Source organism: Neoarius graeffei, chromosome 9, assembly GCF_027579695.1.
Source record: "Neoarius graeffei isolate fNeoGra1 chromosome 9, fNeoGra1.pri, whole genome shotgun sequence".
Classification (NCBI taxonomy): Eukaryota; Metazoa; Chordata; class Actinopteri; order Siluriformes; family Ariidae; genus Neoarius; species Neoarius graeffei.
Window position 1 is genome coordinate 63,229,482 of NC_083577.1, and position 20,578 is coordinate 63,250,059.

Sequence of the window (20,578 nt, forward strand, 5' to 3'; positions counted from 1 at the left end):
GTGAGAGGAGGAGATTTCTTGGAAGAAAGAAAGCGGCAGAAGGAGCCACCATGACTGGCCATTAGATACGTCACTGATGCTGTCCAGGCATAAACCGCTAGACTATTCATACAGACATGACCAAGTGGTCAAACTGTGTGTGTGTGTAGAAGATCCTTAGCTCAGTATCCTGGGATACAGTGCTCAGCGTAAATGAGTACACCCCCTTTGAAAAGTAACATCTCATCTCATCTCATTATCTGTAGCCGCTTTATCCTGTTCTACAGGGTCGCAGGCAAGCTGGAGCCTATCCCAGCTGACTACGGGCGAAAGGTGGGGTACACCCTGGACAAGTCGCCAGGTCATCACAGGGCTGACACATAGACACAGACAACCATTCACACTCACATTCACACCTACGGTCAATTTAGAGTCACCAGTTAACCTAACCTGCATGTCTTTAGACTGTGGGGGAAACCAGAGCACCCGGAGGAAACCCACGCGGACACGGGGACAACATGCAAACTTCACACAGAAAAGCCCTCACCGGCCACGGGGCTCGAACCCGGACCTTCTTGCTGTGAGGCGACAGCGTGAACCACTACACCACCGTGCCGCCCCGAAGAGTAACATTTTAAACAATATCTCAATGAACACAAACAATTTCCAAAATGTTGACAAGTTTAATATAACATCTGTTTAAATTATAAAGTGAAAGTAAGGTTAATAATATAAACTTGGATTACACATTTTTCCAGTTTTACTCAAATTAGGGTGGTGCAAAAATGAGTACACCCCACAACAAAAACTACTACATCTAGTACTTTGTATGGCCTCCATGATTTTTAATGACAGCACCAAGTCTTCTAGGCATGGAATGAACAAGTTGGCGACATTTTGCAACATCAATCTTTTTCCATTCTTCAACAATGACCTCTTTTAGTGACTGGATGCTGGATGGAGAGTGATGCTCAACTTGTCTCTTCAGAATTCCCCATAGCTGTTCGATTGGGTTCAGATCAGGAGACATACTTGGCCACTGAATCACTTTCACCCTGTTCTTCTTCAGAAATCCAACGGTGGCCTTAGATGTGTGTTTAGTCATGTTGGAAAAGTGCACAACGACCAAGGGCACGGAGTGATGGTAGCATCTTCTCTTTCAGTATAGAGCAATACGTCTGTGAATTCATGATGCCATCAACGAAATGCAGCTCCCCGACGCCAGCAGCACTCATGCAGCCCCACATAAGGACACTGCCACCACCATGTTTCACTGTAGGCACCATGCAGTTTTCTTTGCATTCCTCACCTTTGCGACGCCATACAGTTTTGAAGCCATCAGTTCCAAAAACATTTATCTTGGTCTCATCACTCCAGAGTATAGAGTCCCAGTAGTCTTCATCTTTGTCAGCATGGGCCCTGGCAAACTCTAGGCGGGCTTTTGTGTGCCTGGGCTTTAGGAGAGGCTTCTTTCGTGGACGGCATCCATACATGTCATGCCTCTGCAGTGTACGCCGTATTGTGTCACGGGAAATAGTCACCCCAGTTTGGCTTTCTACTTCTTTAGATAACTGCAGTGAACTTGCATGCGGATTTTCTTCAACCCTTCTCATCAGAAGACGCTCCTGTCGAGGTGTTAACTTCCATGGACAACCTGGACGTCTCTGTGAGATGGTTGCAGTTCCATCTTTCTTACATTTTTGGACCACTTTTGCAACAGTATTCTGACTGATAAGTAAAGCTTTGCTGATATTCTTGTAGCCTTCACCTTTGTGGTGTAAAGAAATTATTCTCTTTGGGGAATTCTGAAGAGACAAGTTGAGCATCACTCTCCATCCAGCATCCAGTCACTAAAAGAGGTCATTGTTGAAGAATGGAAAAAGACTGATGTTGCAAAATGTCCCCAACTTGTTCATTCCATGCCTAGAAGACTTGGTGCTGTCATTAAAAATCATGGAGGCCATACAAAGTACTAGATGGAGTAGTTTTTGTTGTGGGGTGTACTCATTTTTGCACCACCCTAATTTGTGTAAAACTGGAAAAATGTAATCCAAGTTATATTATTAACCTTACTTTCACGTTATAAGTTAAATAGATGTTATATTAAACTTTGTCTTGTCAACATTTTGGAAATTGTTTGTGTTCATTGAGATATTGTTTAAAAGGTTACTTTTCAAAGGGGGTGTACTCATTTACGCTGAGCACTGTATGTGTAGAGGAATTGCTGCTGGTATAGTAGTAACCCTCGAAAGATGCGTCTTAAATTTTCAGTGGAGGTAAATAACGGTAACAGACTGGTATGAGAAGAAGTTGCTGTGCCAGTATGTGCTTTAGCCTGCTTTTGACTCACTCTTCCTTAACAAACTGCATTTAATGGATGAAATAAAGACGTCTGGAATTGTCTCAGTGAATATTTTCTTTGCCAACGATGAAAACAGCTGGCTGTGTTTCAACTAGATTCACTCACCTCATCTTTATCGACATCCTCGTCAACCTCAAACACATGAACTGCCAGATTATCGGGTCTTGATGCTTTGCTGTTCGAACACCAAACAGATTACACATAACATAATGCATTTAACAGGACTAGCAGGAAAATACTGTCCATGATGAAGCATGAGGTTTGATTAAACTTCCAAAAGACCAGCGTCACTGAATTCAGAGCGCTGACTGGCAGACGGCTAATGTTTCTCTGTTCGGAATGATTTGTTTTCTGTTCTCTGGGGTTTACTGTGTTTTTTCATCTGTCGCTCTCTATATACAGTCAAAGTAAAAAAAAAAAAGTATGTGAACCCTTTGGAATTATCTGGTTTTCTGCATGAATTGGTAATAAAAAGTGATCTGATCTTCATCCAAGTCACAGGTACTGATATGCACAATGAGCTTAAGCCAATAACACACAAAAAATTCTATTTTTTCATGACTTCATTATACAAATGCCATTATACAAAAAGCTATCAGGCTTTTGAACCACGGATTATAATCACCATCTACCTCTATATTTCCATCAGGCTTTTGAACCACAGATTATAATCACCATCTACCTCTATATTTCCATTAGGTTTTTGAACCACGGATTATAATCACCATCTACCTCTATTATTTCCATTAGGTTTTTGAACCAATGATTATAATCACCATCTACCTCTATATTTCCATCAGGCTTTTGAACCACGGATTATAATCACCATCTACCTCTATATTTCCATCAGGCTTTGAGCCACGGATTATATTAGCAATTTTGCACAAGACATTGCACAGTATATCTACCTCTATGTTTGCACATTGTTTGTTTGCCTCTCCTTTTTTTTTTTAAATGTTATCTTCATTTTTTCACTCTACCTTTATATTTTGCATTCCATATGCACTTTATATTTTATATTTCATATTTTATATATATTGCTTTTTATTTTGGTAAGTGTAGTTTGGTCGGGCAGTTGCAAAATAAGAATTTCATTACTCAATAATAAACCGCCGTGTCTGTTATTGTGTATATGACAAATAAAAATCTTGAATCAAATGCATTCAACATTCACAGTACTGGTGGAAAAAGTAAGTGAACCTTTGGATTTAATAACTGGCTGACCCTCCTTTGGCAGCAATGACCTCAACCAGGCGCTTCCTGTAACTGCAGATCAGACCTGCACGTCGTGCAGGGGGAATTTTAGCCCGTTCTTCCCTGCAGAACTGCCTTAACGCTTCCATATTCTTGGGTTGTCTTCTGTGTGTGGCTGTCTTCAAGTCATTCCACGGCATCTCAATAGGATTGAGATCTGGGCTCTGACTAGGCCACTCCAAAAGGTGGATTTTGTTCTTCTGAAACCATTGTGCTGTGGATTTGCTGCGATGTTTGGGGTCATTGTCCTGTTGCATCACCCAGGCTCTTCTGAGCTTCAGTTGACAGACAGACACCCTCACAATATCCTGGAGAATTTGTTGATAAATTTGGGAATTCATTTTCCCCTCAATGATGGCAGGCTGTCCAGGCCCTGACGCAGCAAAGCAGGTCCAAATCATGACGTTCCCTCCACCATACTTTACTGTAGGGATGATGTTTTGATGTTGATATGCAGTGCCCTTTTTATATGGAATCAATTTTGTGCCAAAATGTTCATACAATACTTTTGAAATATCAAATAAAAACGACAAATCAAAATACAAAAAAAGAACAAAAAGTCAATTTTTTTAGACTGGCAAACAAATTATTCGTGTAATCGTGCAAAATATCAGTCTATCACTCTTCAGAAACCTTTTATTTTTGTTCCGCGTCTTTCTCAGTTTTGCTTGACGTAATTTATTTTGGTTGCGATTCCAGCTTTCTCATTTGCGCTCCCTGACTTTTTGCTTGCAGTTTTGGCACAAACTTCACGTGTGGGTGGGCTGTCCAGGAATGCATTCCCATTGGGTAACTTGTGTTTGACTGACAGCTACGCTCAGCCATTCCCTACTCGGATTCTGGCGGACTGTTTGACGAGTGACCGATCCATTGACGGTAAACAAGGATCGAGTGGACTTAATATCATAGTCGCCACTGAAGTCCACTCGATCCTTGTTTACCGTCAATGGATCGGTCACTCGTCAAACAGTCCGCCAGAATCCGAGTAGGGAATTGCTGAGCATAGCTGTCAGTCAAACACAAGTTAGCCAATGGGAATGCACTCCTGGACAGCCCACCCACACGTGAAGTTTGTGCCAAAACTGCAAGCAAAAAGTCAGGGAGCGCAAACGAGAAAGCTGGAATCGCAACCAAAATAAATTACGTCAAGCAAAACTGAGAAAGACGCGGAACAAAAATAAAAGGTTTCTGAAGAGTGATAGACTGATATTTTGCACGATTACACGAATAATTTGTTTGCCAGTCTAAAAAAATTGACTTTTTGTTCTTTTTTTTGTATTTTGATTTGTCGTTTTCGTTTGATATTTCAAAAGTATTGTATGAACATTTTGGCACAAAATTGCTTCCATATTTTTACGCCAAATGGAGTTCCGCTTGTTCTCCCCAAATAGTTCAATTTTGGTTTTGTCACTCCACAAAACATTTTCCCAGTACCATTGTGGAGTGTCCAAGTACTCTTTTGCAAAATTCAGGCGTGCAGCAATGTTCTTTTTTGATAGCAGTGGCTTCCTTCTTGGTGTCCTGCCATGGACTCCTTTCTTGTTCAATGTTTTGCGTATTGTTGAATCATGAACAGAGATGTTAGCCAGTTCTAATGACATCTTCAAGTCTTTCGCTGTCACTCTAGGGTTCTTCTTTACCTCATTAACGAGTTCGCATTGTGCTCTTGGGGTCATCTTGGCGGGGCGCCCACTTCTAGGTAGAGTAGCCACAATACCTAATCGTCTCCATTTATAGACAACTTGCCTGACAGTAGACTGATGAATACCTAAAATCTTCGAGATGACTTTGTAACCCTTTCCAGCCTTATGTAGGTTAACAATTCTTGATCTTAGGCCTTCAGATAGCTCTTTTGTGCGAGGCTGGATATGCTTCTTGTCAAAAGTTCAAACTCAAACTTTTCAGGGGTTTTTATCAATCAGAGTCTAGGCCGCACCTCTGAACTCGTTTCATTAAATGGAACCCAGGTGTGCTAAATTCTGACTGCAATGAGCTTTAAAAAAAAAAAAAAGTCACTAGCTTAGGGTTCACTTACTTTTTCCGACCTTCAGTTTCACAGTTTGAATGATTTATTCAATATGGCCAAACATTCTTTAGGGGTGGTCACACGGCACATATTTGCATCGATGCTGCACCGATGTATTTTGTTGCGATATATCTTACACCGGTGTAAATTTTGTGGAGTGTTCACACGTCACAAACCTGCTTACTAGAGAGAAGCGTGTTAGCACCGGTGCAGCCCCACTTGCGTTCACACGGCAGTTTTTGCGACCGTGCTATACGATAGTAATAATGCGGAAATGAAATATGCGCATGCGTGAAAATGTACTTCCTTTTCCCGGTTGTCATGGCATCACCAAGCGCCGGGAAAACAACGTGGATGAATACACCAGTGTTGCCAGATACTGCTGACTTTTTCCAGCCCAAAATATGTTCAAATCCGCCAAAATGCACTTAAAATCACCCAATCTGGCAACACTGGAAGACACGCAGTTCTGTTGTTGATATTCGCCATTTTGGAAGCGCAAAATACCAGGATGCAAATTATGCAACGCCCGTATGTAATCAACTCTCCTCACGCGTAGTGAGTCTACCCTAGCCTGGGCCCATCCTAAGCGTGACGCAACACGAGGGCCTGTTGCGAGCTTAGTCTGGTCCAGGCAAGCTATCTACAGCTCTTCCAAGCTCCCGAAAAATCGGGAACCAATCAACTTTGAGCATCTCCAACGGCCCTGGGTAGAGGCGTGTTCAAGGCACTGATGTAGTAGAACTGCGACCGGAAGCCATAGATTGTTTACAGAATCTATGCCGGAAGCGCTTCATTCACGCTTCCGCATCTATTACGCATAGATGCTGTATTGAAAGCATTCAACGGGAAGTTCTCATTGAAAATGGAGCAAAGAGCAGCCCTGGAGGTATTTATTGAAAGGAAGGACGTTTTCGCCTTGCTCCTGACCGGCTTCAGTAAGAGTTTAATCTACCAGTTAGCCCCGTCGCGTCGCATACGTCAGAGGAAAGAATGATGTGATTGGTTTAAGCTTCGTCACAGCCTTTTCTGGCTTCGACCAGTAGCAAACTGAGGCATTTCAGGGAGGCGGGTCAACCACGGGCTCTGGGAAACGGTTGGGCTTAATATCTTGGCCAGACCAATAGCTCGTAGAGCTTTGTCGCATTAGCCAGACTAAGTCTACCCCTGTAGCGTTCAGACGTCCCATTTTATATCGGTGCTGCCCCGCAAGCTAGCATTTACTCTGGAGTAAATTTCTTAAACCACCTCCCAAGTAGGGTTAGATTTGCACCGGTTTAAGCAGCTTTCAGGGGCTACACCGGTATAACTTTGTACCGTGTGAACGTTCTACCGGGGCAGCCCCGGTGCTACACCGGAGTAAAAGTTGCCGTGTGAACACCCCTTTTGAAAACCCGTGTATCTTTAGTTATCGGAGACTGTCTTGGTTCATTATTGTGACTTACATGAAGATATGACCATGCTTTATATGGGAATTAGACATAAATATAGAAAATTCCAAGTGGTTCACAAACTTTTTACTTTGACTGTATTTCCTCAGACGTAGTAATGAGAAAACCAGATCTAATTAAAAGATTGACGAATTCACATGGCTCCCCTCAACGGTCCCTACAGGAACAAATGAACTCATACATTGTTCCACTGGCTTCATTGTTACTAAGATGAGGAAATGTGCATTTTGTACAGATGCCGGTTTTCCATGAACTGACATGCTTTTACGATTACACACATTCGCACAATACAATTGCCAGTGGCACTCTGTTAAATCCATGGTTCTACATAGTTATTGTGTGACTTGTTCTAACTTGTCTGAGGTACAGGTTGTACAGATCCTATCTTTTGTTTTAAGCCATGGAGACTAGGCTAAAAGAAACACGGTGTGTCTTACTTGGGAAGTTGACGAAAGTCACTGGAATAATCTTCATACTTGTAGTTGACAACGTGCCAGTCTGATTTGTAGGTCTTAAGACACTAGGAAAACAGGAACAATAAATGATTGTTAGAGCCATCACTTGATACGGTGTGTTTGTCTGACAGAAATAGTCCAAATGCTATTTCAGGCCACAGTTTCATCAAAAATCATCCTGGGTAAGAGGGGAAAACTCTTTGCTCTCGGGCCAATCTGACTGCTCAGGAAGAGACGGCAAGATGAAAGAAATGGGGGCCTCAGGATGTTCCACCATTTGGTTCCCATCTCAAAGTTGGGCTTTTTTTTTTAAATAAAATTTAAAAGTCAGTAAGAAAACCGATTACAAAACTAACATGGATCGTTCACCTTCTGTTCAATTAATGCTCAGACTCCATTGTTTATAGAGTGAACTTTGGTCACGTTAAAACCTTCCATCTCCTTAACACACACATACGCACGGCTGGTGAACTCTTCTCCGTTTTATGATACATGTGTGTGTTACAGAAGATAAATGCTTCATACTTGGCCAAAGTTCAGTCTGTAAACACTGAAGTACAGTACATCCACAGAGTCCGGTAGTGAGCGCAGTGTGTTTCACATTTTCAGTGGTGGTGTTTGCTGAGAAACTTCTCAAAGATGAATAATTTCTAGCACACAATCATTATTAACACACTGGGCTCTTTTTTTCTGTAGAGTAACCTTACAGCATATTACAGGACATTCATAGGCTGAGGGACCAGTCTGTCTCTTACCTCCTGCACAAACAGGCTGTGCGCTTCTCTCTGGGCGTTCTCCGGAACTGACGGGTACAGCGTGCGGATCTGCCGGCGCAGAATGCAGGTCTGCAAGAGAGAAATAGTTAAGAAAAGAAGAAGAAGAAGAAGAAGAAGAAAAAAGGCATTTATCGCACTACTGTCAGAAATGAAAGTGGGCCTCATATGGAAGTGGAAAAGCATATCGTGATTTAAAATAGAGTCAGTGATTAGCTGAAGAACTTCCATCCACAGCTGAAGGATGAGCAAATATTTTTCATTTGATATCAGTGGAGCCTATCACCCATCCATCCGTTATCTCTAGCCGCTTTATCCTGTCCTACAGGGTCACAGGCAAGCTGGAGCCTATCCCAGCTGACTACGGGCGTGAGGCGGGGTACACCCTGGACAAGTCGCCAGGTCATCACAGGGCTGACACACAGTACGTTTACATGCACGTCCAAATCGAGCTACTGTCGGTAATCGAGCAAAGGGTCCCAGCAGGGGTGCCAGAGAAATCCAATCCTACATGCACAAGTGAAATCGGGCTATTGTGCAAGGTGCATTGTGCACCCGAGCCACACGTGGCGCTACACGCCCCATCGTGTTGGTACACTTCCGGTTGTCGTCATGAAGAAGAGCTATAGTGTTGCCAGATACTGCTAACGTATTCCAGCCCAAAACATGTTCAAATCCGCTAAAATGCACTTAAAACCCCCAATCTGGCAACACTGGCAGTTCCGTGTTCAAGCTGTTAGGCTTGCTCTAACAGACTGTATGGCTACAAACTGTCCGGCGCAGACCACTGTTTTGTAAGACAACTTATTTTGCACAATAATATTTTTCTAAAGTCCATTTTTTGCTTACAAAAAAATATTTTTTTTTTGCTTACAATTTAACTTGTGTCTTAATAAACACACAAAAAGTTCAATTGTTTTGTTTTTATTGACATTCTTCAGATGTTGGACATATATATATATATATATATATATATATATATATATATATATATATATACACACACAAATACAATGACTTGTTTATGTACACAATTCACAGCTATGCAACAGCTGTACAGATGTATTTGGTGATACAGTAAGTGAGCTAAATTTTAACAGTGCAAACAATGCCACAAAAAGAAAAGATTCATGCCGTTGTCATGCTGACCGAGGCTGTTGTGTTTCCCGCTTGTGGTCTCGTCACTCCCGGAAGGGGCAGTGCTGAAGTAAGTAGCTCGACTACGTAGCTCGATAGGGTTTACATGCACTAAGTAGCTCGGCAGAAATCGCATAATCTACGTCGTGTAGCTCGATTCCGAGAAATCAAGTTTGGTTCAATTTCAGCCGAATTAAGGTGTATACATGGCATTTTGAACTTCGATTTCAGTCGAGCAACGGCAGAAATTCGATTCTCTCTATGTGCATGTAAACGCACTGACAGAGACAAACAACCATTCACACTCACAGTCAATTTAGAGCCACCGATTAGCCTAACTTGCATGCCTTTGGGAGAAACCGGAGTACCCGGAGAGCATACAAACTCCACACAGAAAGGCCCTCGCCGGCCACTGGGCTCGAACCCAGGACCTTCTTGCTGTGAGGCGACAGTGCTAACCACTACACCACCGTGCCACCCTGCAGCCTATCGGTATTGTCAAAATACTGATTCAACATCACAGGCACTTTACTCAACCTAGTAAGTCATTCCTAAAAGTAAGTAAATAAATAAATAAACAAACAAACAAACGTGTACAGTTCAGCTGGGTGTGATTTCCCAAACAGCTTTTCAACATTATCCCTATCTGATGGCCACTCCCAGGTCTGGCTGTCCTGAAAAGATCAGGCAGAGGAGTAGGAGGCTCATTGTTCAGCCGCAGCCTCCTGCTGTCATGATGAGTGATGATAAACACTAATCCTGGAATTGCACTTAACTGGCTAGCCTTTATTTACTCGCTCCCTCCAGAGACACAAAATCCCTGATAAAGATATGCTGAAAGTGTTTTTTTTTTTTTAAAATAAGCTGTCTCTTTTAGACACTCTCCTACAGGGAGTTTTCGAGAAGTTCCTTAGCTGGTAAATAATGTGTGGGGTGTGTGTGATGAAAAGTCAGAATTCCTGTTCCAGAAACAGCCACTTCAGTGACAGGTAAACAAAAAGCCCACAGGGTAGACCTAGCTAAACAATGCCAGTGTAAAAATTCCCTTCCTGACTCACATCCTGCAATAGAACAACCCACAGGAAGGAGCAGTTGCACTGTCAAGTGTTCTAACTGACATCAGCATGACATTTAGGTTCATACTTTTCTGCACCTTACTGACACATTGGTTTTAACCCCTTCAGTGCCCTTGGACGAGTCACGTACGTCATGAAATCTTTTACCGCTGTGCTTTATGACGTACGCTACTCGTCATAAATGCCTCCTTTTATCTACCTTACGTGGCACGTTACTGCGAGTTGGCCTAGTAGTTAGCGTGTCCGCCTCTCAATCGGGAACTCGCGAGTTCTATTCGTGGTCGGGTCATACCACAGACCATCGTAAAAATGGTACCCAGTTACTTGGAATACATGGACCCTTGGTGTACATTGTGTTGTTTTTTTTTTTAAAGATTTTTTTTGGGCTTTTTTCACCTTTTTATTGGATAGGACAGTGTAGAGACAGGAAATGAGCGGGAGAGAGATCAGGAAATGACTTCGGGTCGGAATCGAACCCGGGTCCCCAGATTCATGGTATGGCGCCCCATCCACCCGAGCCACGACGCCCCCCATTGTGTTTTCAAGTACTAGTAATTCATGTTTATGGACAGGTTCTCATTGACAAGACCTGGGGTTTTTTTTGGATGGTTTTGATTACTAAAGTTATTTTTACTCTACAACAGTGTTGTGATTTTTCTATACAAATATTAAAAATATAAAGTTCTGAACAAGTTAGAGAAAGATTATCAAAATATCCCAATCTTGACCTATTTTTGTCCTATAGAGAGCGTGCACGTGACGTCACGAGGTCACGTGATATTTGTTTATCTGCCATCTTGGACGGCAAGGCCGCGCATAGAACTTAGACGAACCCGTTCTAATTTTTCGAGAATGGTTATATTTTGTTCAGCATTTGGCTGTACCAATAGACAGGGCCAAAAGGAGGGCCTGTCATTTTATAGATTCCCCGCAGACGAGGAGAGATGCGCAAAATGGGTGTCCGCTGTGCAAAGAGAAAACTGGAACCCCAGTTCTACCAGCCGAATTTATAGTGAACACTTCATATCAGGTAGGGGTAATCTTCTAATTTAATACTCCGAGTACATCTGTTAAGTTGATTTTCGGATTGAATGATAACTGCATAGTCGGTGATTTGTGATTTTTTTTTCAGACAAAAACATACATATTTACAACCCTGTCATTATCTAGAACTGAGTTTAGATTTCGAACATTCTTACGATAAAACGTCCTGCGTAGTCTCTATGATAAACGTCTTAATGCCACTTACCCGTGAGGTTATCAAGTAGACATTCTTCTTCGGAACCTTCCAGAGGTATAGTTGGGATGCCCATCCCACAACAAAATATTTATAAGCTTCCAGGCTCTTGTAAGCTTTGAGGGCTTTGCCAGTGTAACACAATTCACGATTAACAAGAAAATTGTAAATGTCGTGGTAGGCCAGATCGGGCAAATCGCCGGCACCACAGCTCCGAATTTCCCTGAACAAGGATTGCGGCAAGTTGTACGGATCTGTAATCCCCAACTTGGAACACTTTTCCACGTAACGCTGCCTCACGTCACCTTCAAGATGCTGAACAAACTTAGACAAGTTATTGCGTGATGTAGATGGGGTATTTTCCGCATTTTCTTGGGGATTACTCCCTGGATCCATTACGCTCGCGCAAGGTAAACTATCCTGAAGCCGTCCAATATGGCGGAGTAAACACGGACGGGTCATGTGACTGCACATCCTCTATAGGCCTGGCACATTACAATTAATTATGGGTGGCAACCAAGGGGTTAAGGTTGGAATCTAAAGCCACTATTGAGTCATGAGATTCCCGTCTTGTTGCGGATGTAATGATTTCGTGAGATGGAGAGTTATATTTCAGTCCTGAATATAAAATGTACACTCAGAGAAAAAAGTTTAATGCAGCACCTAAGGTGTTCTTCAGTTTGTCTCTCTGAGAGAACCCTGAGAGAAGAACCTTACAAAAGAATAAATAGAAGCGCTGTAATTATTAAGCCTTGAGGAACCTTTTTTTTTTTTTTAAAGAATGTAGCTTTGGACAAACAGTTAAGGAAAAAAAAACTCCTTTACTCCAGATGCAGCTGGTCAGACTTGTTTGGAATCCGACCTTTTATTCTTTACTTTTGTACCGGGGTTAATGTGGCGAACAAGAAATGGACCCAACCCAAGTTTTCTTCCTTAAGTACATTGTGTTAGCGTATATTCAGACAAGCAAACACTTGGGTTAAGGGAACATTTTAGAAATTGGATTTTTTTTCCATGAAACTAGATGTTTAAGAATAAACACTGAATCCTGAAAGATATCCTGTGCCAGTTGAGAATGTGAAGCACTTGGTGCGAGTCTGATCACAGGTGCAGGAGGTCTTGGCTCCTCTGAGACTGCAGTGATGCCCCTTTTCCACCAAAGCAGTTCCAGGGCTGGTTCGGGGCCAGTGCTTAATTTGGAACCGGATTTTCTGTTTCCACTGACAAAGAACTGGCTCTGGGGCCAGAAAAACCGGTTCCAGGCTATAGCACCAACTCTCTGCTGGGCCAGAGGAAAGAACTGCTTACGTCAGCAGGGGGGCGGAGTTGTTAAGACCAACAACAATAACAAGACCGCGAAAGGTCACCATTTTTAAGCGACGAGAAGCAGCAGCTGTACAAACGCGAAGTCATCCATTATTATTATTATTATTGTTGCTGCTGCTTCTTCTTCCATGTTGTTTTCGCTTCGATATTCGCGCCAAGGTTTATGCAAACGTAGTGACGTAACTGATGTATACAGCGACGTAATGACATGGCTTCCCCTTAGCACCGCGAGCTATGGAAAAGCAAACTGGTTCTCAGCTGGCTCGCAAGTTGAACGAGTTGTGAATCAGCACCAGCCCCGAACCAGCCCTGGAACTGATTTGGTGGAAAAGGGGTAACAGTGAAACAGTGGACGTCAAAAGAAGCCCAGGGACGCAGCACTGACGCGTTCAGTAATGAAATGGTTTTTAATATGGCATTCCGCAGGTTCCATAAGAGCTTCGCATAATACGCTGCTACTGTTGCACCACTTCCTCTCTCCAATCCTGACTTTCTGTACGGAAATTGAGAATCAGATACAGTGGAAAAGTGAAAGGGTGGTGTTGAGATGAAGCGAGAGATGGAAGCCTATAGTAAAAGAGTAAAAACAGTGCTGGAATGCAGACGAGTTACTGGAAGAGGTTCTGAATCCAGTCAAAGGTTTGTTTTTTTTCCCCCTCACACCCTGCGGCATACAAAATACATACCCCAACTCTCTCTCTCTACACACACACTCCCAAACTCCTTGATGCTTTCCTAAACATCCCTGCACATCCCTACCCACGCACATGGTTAGGAGTTAATGCCGTGTGTATGACTGTGGAAACACTGACGTTACACACATGTGGGAAGGGAGGATTCGCATGGCTGAAATCTCAAGGGCACGGCAACAGAGTGGAAAGAAGGGCAGCAACGTCAGAACCTCTTGCAAAGCATCCACGTCCATTCACTCACTCACTTTCCCCCTGAAGGAAGAGGCTACTTAACAAATTCTATCTTAGAGGCATCATTACAACATATACACACACGCTCACAAATACGCAAGGAAAGCAATGTTCTGGACAGTCATTTTCCAATATAGAGTCAATTTGCCCACATTCAATCACAGCATTTAGGTTTCGCCTTTATTAGTTTCTCCCAAGTGAAACTTTCTGCTACATTAGAAAATATTTGCTTGATATTTTATGGAGCAAACATTTTAGTTAGCTTTCTAGAGGCTAATGTCGCTATTATTATTTAGTAATAATTTCCAATTATTTTTTTCGCGGTCCGGTTTCCATCAAATCCTGCGCTCTGATTGGCTGGCGAGCGGGTCCGTATCCTACGGTACGGACCCCAGTTACGGACCTCTGGCGACTCGCTCGTTCACAACAACAACAAACATAGTAGCAATTTTTGTCAACATTTATCTTTTTTATAAGATTTATTTATAAGATTTTTATCAAAAATCTTGTAAACCTTTGCCAGCATTTCTCAGCAGAATAGCATTAATTTTACAGCATGGATAGTGATAATGACAGTGTTCACAGCGAAAGTGAGTTTTACTACCCTGAGGAAGAAGAAATAAAATAAAACATTTCAGGAGAAAGCTAAAAACCTTTAATTTAATTTAGCAAATATTTTCTAATGTAGCAGAAAGTTTCAGTTGGGAGAAACTAATAAAGGTGAAACCTAAATGCTGTGATTGAATGTGGGCAAAGTGACTCTATATTGGTGGACTCGTCCATTACCCAAGCCGAAGTCACTGAGGTGGTTTGCAAGCTCCTCGGTGGCAAGGCACCGGGGGTGGATGAGATCCGCCCTGAGTATCTCAAGTCTCTGGATGTTGTGGGGCTGTCTTGGTTGACACGCCTCTGCAACATCGCGTGGCGGTCAGGGACAGTGCCTCTGAAGTGGCAGACTGGGGTGGTGGTCCCTCTTTTTAAGAAAGGGGACCGGAGAGTGTGCTCCAATTATAGGGGAATCACACTTCTCAGCCTCCCAGGGAAGGTTTACTCCAGGGTACTGGAGAGGAGAATTCGACCAATAGTCGAACCTCGGATCCAGGAGGAACAATGCGGTTTTCGTCCTGGTCGCAGAACACTGGACCAGCTCTATACCCTTCATAGGGTGCTCGAGGGTTCATGGGAGTTTGCCCAACCAGTCCACATGTGCTTTGTGGATCTGGAGAAGGCATTCGACCGTGTCCCCCGTAGTATTCTGTGGGGGGTGCTTCGGGAGTATGGGGTTCGGGGCTCTTTGCTAAGGGCTGTCCGGTCCCTGTACGAACGGAGCAGGAGACTGGTTCGCATTGCCGGCAGTAAGTCAGACCTGTTCCCAGTGCATGTTGGACTCCGGCAGGGCTGCCCTTTGTCACCGGTTCTGTTCATAATTTTTATGGACAGAATTTCTAGGTGCAGCCAGGGGCCAGAAGGAATCCTGTTTGGGAACCACAGGATTTCATCTCTGCTTTTTGCGGATGATGTTGTCCTGTTGGCTTCTTCAAACCAGGACCTTCAGTATGCACTGGGGCGGTTTGCAGTCGAGTGTGAAGCGGCTGGGATGAGAATCAGCACCTCCAAGTCCGAGGCCATGGTTCTCGACCGGAAAAGGGTGGCTTGCCCTCTCCAGGTTGGTGGAGAAGTTCTGCCTCAAGTAGAGGAGTTTAAGTATCTCGGGATCTTGTTCACGAGTGAGGGAAGGATGGAGCGTGAGATCGACAGGTGGATCGGTGCAGCCTCCGCAGTGATGCGGTCGCTTTACCGGTCCGTCGTGGTGAAGAAGGAGCTGAGCCAAAAGGCGAAGCTCTCAATTTACCGGTCGATCTACGTTCCAACTCTCACCTATGGTCATGAGCTTTGGGTAATGACCGAAAGGACAAGATCGCGGATACAAGCGGCCGAAATGAGTTTCCTTCGCAGGGTGGCTGGGCGCTCCCTTAGAGATAGGGTGAGAAGCACAGTCACTCGGGAGGAGCTCGGAGTAGAGCCGCTGCTGCTCCACATCGAGAGGAATCAGCTGAGGTGGCTCGGGCATCTTTTTCGGATGCCTCCTGGACGCCTCCCTGGGGAGGTGTTCCAGGCATGTCCCCCCAGGAGGAGGCCCCGGGGAAGACCCAGGAAACGCTGGAGGGACTATGTCTCTCGGCTGGCCTGGGAACGCCTCGGTGTTCTTCCCGAGGAGCTGGCCGAGGTGTCTGGGGAAAGGGAAGTTTGGGCTTCCCTGCTTAGGCTGCTGCCTCCGCGACCCGGTCCCGGATAAAACGGAAGAAGACGAGACGAGCTAAAAACCTCTAACTGTTGCTAACGCCGAGCAAAAACATGGCTGAATCCTGAATGACTCAATTTTGTATAAATAGGGGACTACATAGGCGGCAAAATTAGTTTTTTTCCTGCCATGGAAGTGCACTTGTATACCGAGGAGGAAGCAATTTGCATTACAGACGTGAATGAGGATTCAAAATAGCATTAATTTTACAGCATGGATAGTGATAACGACAGTGTTCACAGCAAAAGCAAGTTTTACTACCCTGAGGAAGACAAAATAAAAGAAAACATTTCAGGAGAAAGCTAAAAACCTGTAACTTGCTAACGCCGAACAAAAACATGGCTGAATCCTGAATGACTCAATTTTGTATAAACAGGGGACTACACAGGCAGCAAAATGTAGTTTTTTCCTGCCATTGTATACTGAGGAGGAAGCAATTTGCATTACAGCCGTGAATGAGGATTCAAAATGGCAGCTCGGCTCGGTTTTCCCTTTCAGGCGCTCTCGTTTTCTGTTATAATTTGGTAAAGAAAAAAATAAATATATTATTTACCAGCTTAAGGTCGATCCGTATGGTGAAATACTGTGACCTCGGCCTTGAATACTGACCTCAGCCCAGAGGGCCTCGCTCAGTACTTTCAAGACCTCGGTCACGGTATTTCACCATACCGACCTCCCAGCTGGTAAATAACACATTTATTTACCCCGTTTCCAGAAAAGTTGAGATATTTTCCAAAATGCAATAAAAACAAAAACCTGGGGGCGTTGTAGCTCAGGTGGCTAAGGTGCCATACCATAAATCCAGGGACCTGGGTTTGATTCCAACCTGAGGTAATTTCCCGATCCCTCCCCGTCTCTCTCTCTCCCGCTCATTTCCTGTCCTGTCTCTACACTGTCCTATCCAATAAAGGTGAAAAAAGCCCACCAAAAAATCTATGATTTGTTAATTCACGTGAACCTTTATTTAACTGACAAAAGTACAAATAAAAGATTTTTAATAGTTTTACTGACCAACTTGTATTTTGTAAATATACACAAAAGTTAGAATTTGATGCCTGCAACAAACTCAAAAAAGCTGGGACAGAGGAATTATTACCAATGTGTTACATCACTTTTCCTTTAATAACATTTTTTAACCATATGGGAACTGGGGATACTAATTGTTGCAGTTTTGCAATTGGAATTTTTGTCCATTCTTGCTTGATACAAGACTTCAGCTGCTCAACAGTACGTGGTCGTCATGGTCTGATTCTCCTCTTCATGATGCGCCATACATTCTCAATAGGAGACAGATGTGGACTGGCAGCAGGCCAGTCAAGCACACGCACTCTGTCTATGAAGCCACACTGTTGTAGCCCGTGCAGAATGAGGCCTGGCATTGTCCTGCTCAAATAAGCATGGACTTCCCGGGAAGCAACGTCGCCTTGATGAAAGTCTCTCTAAAATATATGCCCCAACATATCAGTGGTACCGTCACACACAGCAACTCACCCATGCTGTGGGCACTGATGCCCCCCATACCATCACAAATGCTGGCTTTTGGACCTTCCTCTGATAACAAACTGGATGGTCGTGTTCACCTTTGGCACAGAGAACTCGATGTCTGGTTTTCCCAAAAACAAGCTGAAATGTGGACTCAGCTGACCACAGCACACATTTCCACTGTCTTTTGGTCCATCTGAGAGGAGTTATGGCCCAGAGAAATCAGTAGGGTTTCTGCATTGAATTGATGAATGGCTTCCTCCTTGCAGTTTCAGGTTGCATTTCTCGATGCAGCAGTGGACTCTGTTAAGTGACCAAGGTTTTCCAAAGTACTCCTGAGCCCATGTTGCTATATTTGTCACATTAGCATGATGGTTTATCAGGCAGTGCTGTCTGAGGGCTCGAAGGTCACATACATTCAACAGTGGTTTCCAACCTTGCCCTTTATGCACCGAGATGTCAACAAAACAAGCAGATTTTTGTTTTTATTGCATTTTGGAAAATATTCCAACTTTTCTGGAAACTGTATTATTATTATTATTATTATTATCCGACCAACAGGTGATGAGCTTATGCCATCATGTGTCGTCCATCCGTCGTCCATCCGGCATTGCCCCCATTTCACAAAAATCACTTCTCCCTCAATTCTTCACTGATTTTTATTCTTTTTGGCAGGAAGGTAGGTCTGCCTGGGGCGTATATGGCTTCTACACAAATTTGCATAATTGCAATTAATAATGAAGATATGGAGTAATTAAGCCCCAATGAGCAGTTTCCACACAAATCGCTGCTTCTCCCTCAATTCTTCACCGATTTTGATTCTTTCTGGCATGAAGGTAGGGGTACCTAGGGTGCATATAACTTCAACCCAGATTTGCTTAATTACAATTTTTAATGAAGTTATGGACTAATTAAGCCTTAATGAGCAGTTCGACAAAAATCACTTCTTCTTGGTCAATTCCTCGCCGTTTTGGATTCTTTCTGGCAAATATTTAAGCTGGACTGGTTGAGAGTAGAACTGTGAAAGGTGGGCCACTTTAGATCATTCCTTCTGGACGAGATGGGGCCGGAGTGATCTATGCAGTCATTGACGGTCTCGTTATTATTATTATTATTATTATTATTATGTCTGCCTCTCATTCTTCCAAGGTTTTATGCTCTAAACTAGTATACAAAGATATGTGATTTAATTTAGTTATTTAACAATGCAACTGGGGCGGCACGGTGGTGTAGTGGTTAGCACTGTCGCCTCACAGCAAGAAGGTCCTGGGTTTGAGCCCAGTGGCCGGCGAGGGCCTTTCTGTGCGGAGTTTGCATGTTCTCCCCGTGTCCGTGTGGGTTTCCTCCGGGTGCTCCGGTTTCCCCCACAGTCCAAAGACATGCAGGTTAGGTTAACTGGTGACTCTAAATTGACCGTAGGTGTGAATGAGAGTGTGAATGGTTGTCTGTGTCTATGTGTCGGCCCTGTGATGACCTGGCGACTTGTCCAGGGTGTACCCCGCCTTTCGCCCGTAGTCAGCTGGGATAGGCTCCAGCTTGCCTGCGACCCTGTAGAACAGGATAAGCGGCTACAGATGATGGATGGACGGATGGATGGACAATGCAACTGCTTTAAATAATAATAAGTACAGACTAAATGCATAATTAATATATACCCCTTTTCCACCAAATCAGTTCCAGGGCTGGTTCGGGGCTGGTGCTGGTTCACAACTCATTCAACTTGCGAGCCAGCTGAGAACCAGTTTGCTTTTCCATAGCTCGCGGTGCTAAGGGAAGCCACGTCATTACGTCGCTGTATACGTCAGTTACGTCGTTGTATACGTCATTACGTCGCTGTATACATCAGTTACGTCGCTACGTTTGCATAAACCTTGGCGTGAATATCGAAGCAAAAACAACACGGAAGAAGCAGCAGCAGCAACAACAATAATAATAATAACGGATGACTTCGCGTTTGTACAGCTGCTGCTTCTCGTCACTTAAAAATGGCGATCTTTCGCGGTCTTGTTATTGTTGTTGGTCTTAACAACTCTGCCCCCCCCCGCTGATGTAAGCGGTTCTTTCCTCTGGCCCAGCAGAGAGTTGGTGCTAGCCTGGAACCGGTTTTTCTGGCCCCAGAGCCAGTTCTTTGTCAGTGGAAACAGAAAACCCGGTTCCAAACTAAGCACTGGCCCCGAACCAGCCCTGGAACTGCTTTGGTGGAAAAGGGGCAACAGTTGGCTATCAGGAGCATTGGCTTAGAAGCGTTTTAGTTAAAGCGAGTAAACTGTTGGGCTTTGTTAGAAGATCTACTTTTGAGGTTAGAGATATCAAGGTGCGGAAGTCACTTTACATCTCTCTGGTCAGAAGCTGTTTGGCGTACTGTTCATAGGTCTGGGCTCCGCAAACAGTTATCCTGCTTTACTCAGTTGAGAGGATCCAGAGACGCGCAACTAAGTATATTTTATCTTTTTCATTTCGATCAGATGTTAACTACAAGGACAGATTGTTAAAGCTAGGACTCCTTCCTTTGTGTTACTGGCATGAGTACCTGGATCTTGTTTATCTTTTTAAATCTATGTCAACAGACCACAATATTTCTATTAGTGTACCTAGAAGGTTTACTGGGCGATTAGATTTGTCTAGGGGAACTATGTTAAATGTACCCAAGGCTAATACTGTAACTTTTCAGACCAGTTTTTATATTCGGGGTCCTAGAATCTGGAATATTTTACCCCCGCATTTAAGGAATTTGAATCAATCACTTTCGCAGTTTAAGGGTGTATTCTAGGGCTGTATCACGATCCGTGTCGCGA

General features: G+C 43.6%; 1 protein-coding gene across 2 annotated transcripts in view; it reads right to left on the bottom strand.

Moving 5' to 3' along the window:
• Nucleotides 1-20,578, bottom strand: part of LOC132891930 (dedicator of cytokinesis protein 9-like) — a 262,272-nt gene that overhangs the window by 96,368 nt on the left and 145,326 nt on the right. For both annotated transcript variants that reach the window (XM_060930066.1, XM_060930065.1), the window contains exons 3-5: nt 8,283-8,372; nt 7,510-7,592; nt 2,447-2,516 (exon numbers count right to left, since the gene is read on the bottom strand). In XM_060930066.1, the coding sequence (XP_060786049.1) occupies nt 2,447-2,516; nt 7,510-7,592; nt 8,283-8,372 (243 nt within the window). The remainder of the gene's footprint in view (nt 1-2,446; nt 2,517-7,509; nt 7,593-8,282; nt 8,373-20,578) is intronic.